We start from the raw sequence: 5,364 nt of genomic DNA on the forward strand, positions 1-5,364 counted from the left end.
CGTGGAAATGTTGACAAGGACGAAAGAAAGAAACATGATTAGAAACTAACCTTGAGATTGTTGTGGGCGGGTAGGTGGTTGGATTTTTAACATTCAATGTATCCAACATGAATGTTTGGTTTTTCAAAAGGTAGGTGGAAGTGAGGTTGGAACTTGGAACACATGGCCATGCGAATCGAAGAATATGAATCAAAAATACGGAGACGTGTAAGGAGCGACTCATACGGTGATTGATGGATGTATAATACTATTATGCAAGTGGGGGAAAAACAAGGGGTAGGTGGAGGGGTGAAAAAGGCAGGCGTGTAAAAGGTGAGCTAAACAGGGTAAAGGGCACGTGAACGTTTGGGAGGCTGTGGAAACTTCAAACATGAAGAAAAGGCTTTTAAAAAAAGAGAGACCTAAGCCAAATAGGGTGTTGATTTCGAAGGAGGACGCGTGCTGCCACCTGTTGCGGTGAACAGTCTCCCCGGAACCGGCCAGCAGCTGATAAAAACAAAGAAAATTTCCAAGCGCTTAATTTTGGAAAACGAAATAAATAAGAGGATTTTCAGTTTTATAGGAGTTATATTAATAATTCACATTAATAGGCCGTTGAGAAATTCCTTTTTTTTCCAAGCAGAATATGTTTTTCTTTTTCCAGCCTGGCTCGCATTATATAGGGAGACCGTTCAAAATCTTTTTTGGGTTTTCTTTTCTCTGCGTGTTTTGTGGTTTCTCGTAAAATCTCAACATGATGTGGTCCCCCCCCCCTCTCCCCCTCTCTCAAATTGTCAACACGAACACACAACAATCGTAGGTAGATCTTGGACTCTATTAGCTTATCATTAGTAGGCGAGATAATACTATGAGCTTGTGCACACAAGCTGTCTTTTTCTCTCACGATCGCCCCCCTCCAAAATCCAAAGCAGAGGTTGGCCGGAGCAGAAAAGGTTGGCAGTTCTCTCGTTTGATCTTGAGTGAGGTGGCACACACTGCATATGCCACATGGATTTCAAAGGAGGAGGGACTCGGGAGGCAAATAAAAGGGTGCAGAGCCAGCTATTTTTTTTTACCAAAATTGCAAATTGACCTCATCTACTGTCCGCTCAACGCGTGCTCATTTATGAGCGTCCCATAATCCATTCTTCGCGCTCTCTCTGTCTCTCTCTCTCGACGTTGCATGTTCATACGCCAAAAGTTAGACCATTCTTTTGTGTGGCTGCACAAGGCTTCAAAGTTCAAAGACACTCCTAGTCTCCTTGCATTGGGAACTTCGTACAACACTCTCTCTCTCTCTCTCTCTCTCTGCTAAATTGATCATCATCATTAGTAACTTTACACTATAGCCCTCTATACTATATAGATGTCGCGGCTTTGCTCTTGATTGAACAAACTCTGATCTCTTATCTACTATCGAGACGAGCAAAGCAAGGATGTGGGTGGCCCGGATTGACAAGATAGCCGCCCGGGAATGCCTCGTAGTACTAGTTTTGCTCTGTGTTACTGCGCCCTTCTGTGATTCTCTCTCTGCAGACGGACAATACTTGCTTCAATTCAGCAACAGCATACAGGGCCCCAACTGGCCGCCCAACAGCTGGAATGCTAGCCTTATCTCTCCCTGCAGCTGGGAGGGAGTCTCTTGCACTCCTGCCGGCCGTGTCTTCGGCCTGCAACTCACCTCTCTCAACCTCTCCGGTACCGTTTCCGACAGCATCTCAATGCTCACAGAGCTTACAACTCTCAACCTCTCCATTAACCATCTACACGGAGAAATTCCCGCAAGTTTCGCTGCCTGCCGAACCCTGCAATTCCTCAGCCTCAGCAGCAACGAGCTCAGTGGAGAGATTCCGGCAGGGGTAGGGCTTTTATCATCGCTGGAAGTGATGGATCTCTCCGTCAACAATCTTTCCGGCGCCATTCCAGTGGAGATTTCCGGGCTGCCGAAACTCCACACGCTCAACCTCTTCGGCAACTCCCTCAATGGCACCATTCCGTCGGAGTTCGGCAACATGAGCTCTCTCCGGCAGCTGGCGCTGTTCAGCAACGGACTGACGGGATCCATTCCCCCGTCCCTGGGCAATCTGAAGAATCTCCTGCTGCTTCGTCTGGGGAACAACGCTCTGAGTGGATCGATTCCGGCAGAGCTGAGCGGCTGCGAGAGCTTGCAGGTGCTGGGCCTCACACAGAACAAGCTGGTGGGGAGCATCCCTCAAGAGCTTGGAAATCTCAAAAACTTGACCAGTCTAGCACTTTGGAAGAATCAGCTAACGGGGAACATCCCCCCTCACCTAGGAAACCTGAGCAATTTGATCACTCTAGCCTTGTACGACAACAGTGAGCTCACTGGAGACATTCCGCGGGAACTCGGCAATCTGCAGGAGCTGCAGTACCTCTACCTCTACCGTAACAATTTCAACGGCAGCATTCCATGGCAACTGGGCAACTGCACCTCTATTGTGGAGCTGGATCTGTCAATGAATCAGTTGTCGGGAGAAATTCCGGCAACATTCGGCCATCTCCAGCACATGAAGCTGCTGCACCTCTTCCAGAACAATCTGACGGGATCCATCCCTCCTCAGCTGGGCGGCCTGGCGAGCATTCAAAAGGTAGACCTCTCAATCAACAAGCTGTCTGCCAGCATCCCCCTTCAACTGCAAACCCTCACGACACTCACAGAACTAACTCTCGCCGATAACAGCTTGACGGGCGACATCCCTCCTCTGCTGGGTTACTTCAACAACCTTACCGTCTTCGATGTTTCCGGCAACAAGCTGACCGGAAACGTTCCCGTGGAGCTCTGCAAGAACGGCCAATTGTCCAGATTGGGCTTGGGCTCTAATGAGATAGTGGGCGGCATTCCAGAAGGAGTGAAGGATTGCTACTCGCTAACTGGGTTGGATCTCCATCAGAACCAGCTCTCCGGCGAAATTCCGTCGGAGCTTAGCCTTCTGTCCCACCTGGAATATCTGGATCTCTCTCAGAACGGTTTCGTGGGCAGCATCCCATCGGAATTTGGCGACCTTGCCAATCTCATGTACCTCATCATCTCCGGCAATCAGCTTTCCGGGACGCTGCCGGGCGAGCTGGGCAAGCTCACGAAGCTAGGATCCCTCCAAGCTGCCGGCAATCGGCTCAATGGAAGCATTCCCGTCGAGCTTGCAAACTGCACGAGCCTACAGAGGCTGGACTTGAGCAAAAACTCTCTCTCCGGCAGCATTCCGACGGAGCTGTCGCAACTGCAGAAGCTGGCGAATCTGGATTTGTCCGACAACAGGCTAATGGGTGCCATTCCGGCAGAAATGGGCAGTTTAAATCATCTGATAGAGCTTCAGCTGGGTGGAAACGCTCTGAGTGGTGAGATTCCGGCAGAGCTCGGCAAGCTGACGAGCCTGAATATAGCGCTCAGTCTGAGGAACAACAATTTGAGCGGCGAGATACCGGCGGAGCTGGGAGAGCTGCCTCTGCTGAACAATCTCTATTTGGATCACAACCAGCTATCAGGGGAGATACCCTCATCTTTTACCAACTTCACCAGCCTTCTGGTCTTCAATGTGTCGTTCAATCTCTTGACAGGCCCAATACCCGCCATTTTTGACAGTATGAGTGCCGACAACTTCATCAACAATACGGGCCTCTGCGGAGGCTCTCTTCCCACTCCTTGCACATCCCCCTCTCAAGCCTCTGACAGCAACAAAAGTGCAGGTAGCTCTCCCCTCGCAATCTCTGCGCAAACCATCGTCGGCCTCGTAGTGGGTCTCCTTGGCCTCTCGTTCATTGCCATCCTGGTTGCTGCTTTCTGCTTTTGCCACAGACCCTCGAGGACCGTGCAGGATGATGATCAGCAGGCAGTCCAGGAGTCCTACTTCACTGCAGCGACGCCAGGGTTCACCTTCCAGGAAATTCTAGAAGCCACCGGCCACTTCTCGCCAAGCTGCGAGATAGGAAGGGGGGCATGCGGCACTGTTTACAAGGCCAAGCTTCCTTCGGGCAAAGTGATTGCAGTGAAGAGGGTAGCCTCCCAAAGAGAAGGCTCCTCAATGGACAACAGCTTCAATGCAGAGATCGCAACGCTGGGCAAGATAAGGCATGGCAACATTGTCAAGCTGTATGGATTCTGCTACCATCAAGAGGCCAATCTGCTCTTGTATGAATACATGCCAAAGGGAAGCCTGGGCGAGCATTTGCATGGGATCAGTGCTGCAGGTAGCATGCAGGGTGGTGGTGATAGACCATCTTCATCGTGCGGCTTGGATTGGGAGGCGAGATACCAGATTGCAGTGGGTTCGGCGCAGGGGTTGGCTTATTTACACCACGACTGCAAGCCCGCCATTGTCCATAGGGACATCAAATGCAACAATATATTGCTGGATGAGGAGATGAAGGCTCATGTGGGCGATTTTGGCCTCGCCAAGATCATGGACGTCCCTTGCTCCATGTCCATGTCCGCCATTGCTGGATCTTATGGCTACATTGCTCCTGGTGAGCTCTCTCTCTCTCTTCTCCCTACATCTAATCGTACACGGTAAATACATCAATTATTACATAAATTGGCCTCATTAGCTGTGTACTGTATACGAGTAATTTCAATGTATGCAACGTTTGCGCACAACACACATCAAAGTTCACATAGTATGCCCCCGAGTGTAAACTTTCCTTGTTGTTGGCTTCGTGAAATTAGATTAGTTCTCATGCCCAATCCCCCTTCCAAGGGTAAAGATCAATCATCGATTTAGTGCATCCATACACGATCGTTGAAAATGACGCATGATTGTATCATAGTGCTCTAAAGACTCTGATAGTAGTAAAGGTAAAACCGTGAAGGAGAAAAAGATAAAGGGAGATGCATTATTGCTCTCTTCTTACAAGTTTCCTTCATAGGTTTCTCTAAGCAAGGGGAGGACAAACTTAAGGCTTTCTAGGTGCCTACAATTGCACATCACTAAGGTACATTCTATCATCATGAGCACTCCTTTATTTTGCTTTCAAGACCACACTATATAGTAATCCACTTGCATCATTTTTCACTAGAGTACCGCTTCCAAATAGGGTTCACGTTAGTGCCTTGTGCTACTTTATTCTAGAGGTTACATTTGAGTACCATACTCAACTTTTTTTTTTTAAAAGGCCACATGTTACATGTGTCTCTCTCACTCTTCCTTTTTCTCCTTGAACACTCACATGGTTCCTAAGGTTATGTTACACTATGTTGACATGTGCAAGTGAGCTTGTATACTTTTCTAAATGTTTTTCTATTGATATCTTGCAGAGTATGCATATTCTATGAAAATCACAATCAAATGTGATGTCTATAGCTTTGGAGTGGTCCTCTTAGAGCTCCTCACAGGGCGGTTACCAGTGCTGTCAATAGAGCATGGAGGAGAT

General features: G+C 48.6%; 1 protein-coding gene across 2 annotated transcripts in view; it reads left to right on the forward strand.

The window, feature by feature from the left end:
* Nucleotides 1-685: 685 nt before the first annotated feature.
* The window catches only part of LOC147608720 (uncharacterized), a 5,131-nt gene continuing 452 nt past the window's right edge, over nt 686-5,364 (forward strand). Inside the window, exons 1-2 of one of the 2 annotated variants that reach the window (XM_086788197.1) lie at nt 686-4,461; nt 5,249-5,364. The exon at nt 5,249-5,364 is cut by the window's right edge and continues 452 nt beyond it. In XM_086788197.1, the coding sequence (XP_086644323.1) occupies nt 1,416-4,461; nt 5,249-5,364 (3,162 nt within the window). In that variant the 5' untranslated portion in view covers nt 686-1,415. The other variant, XM_086788198.1, reaches the window with a different exon arrangement.

This window comes from Cibotium barometz, chromosome 52 (genome assembly GCF_041138505.1).
Source record: "Cibotium barometz isolate CiBa-2024 chromosome 52, ASM4113850v1, whole genome shotgun sequence".
Taxonomy (NCBI): domain Eukaryota; kingdom Viridiplantae; phylum Streptophyta; class Polypodiopsida; order Cyatheales; family Cibotiaceae; genus Cibotium; species Cibotium barometz.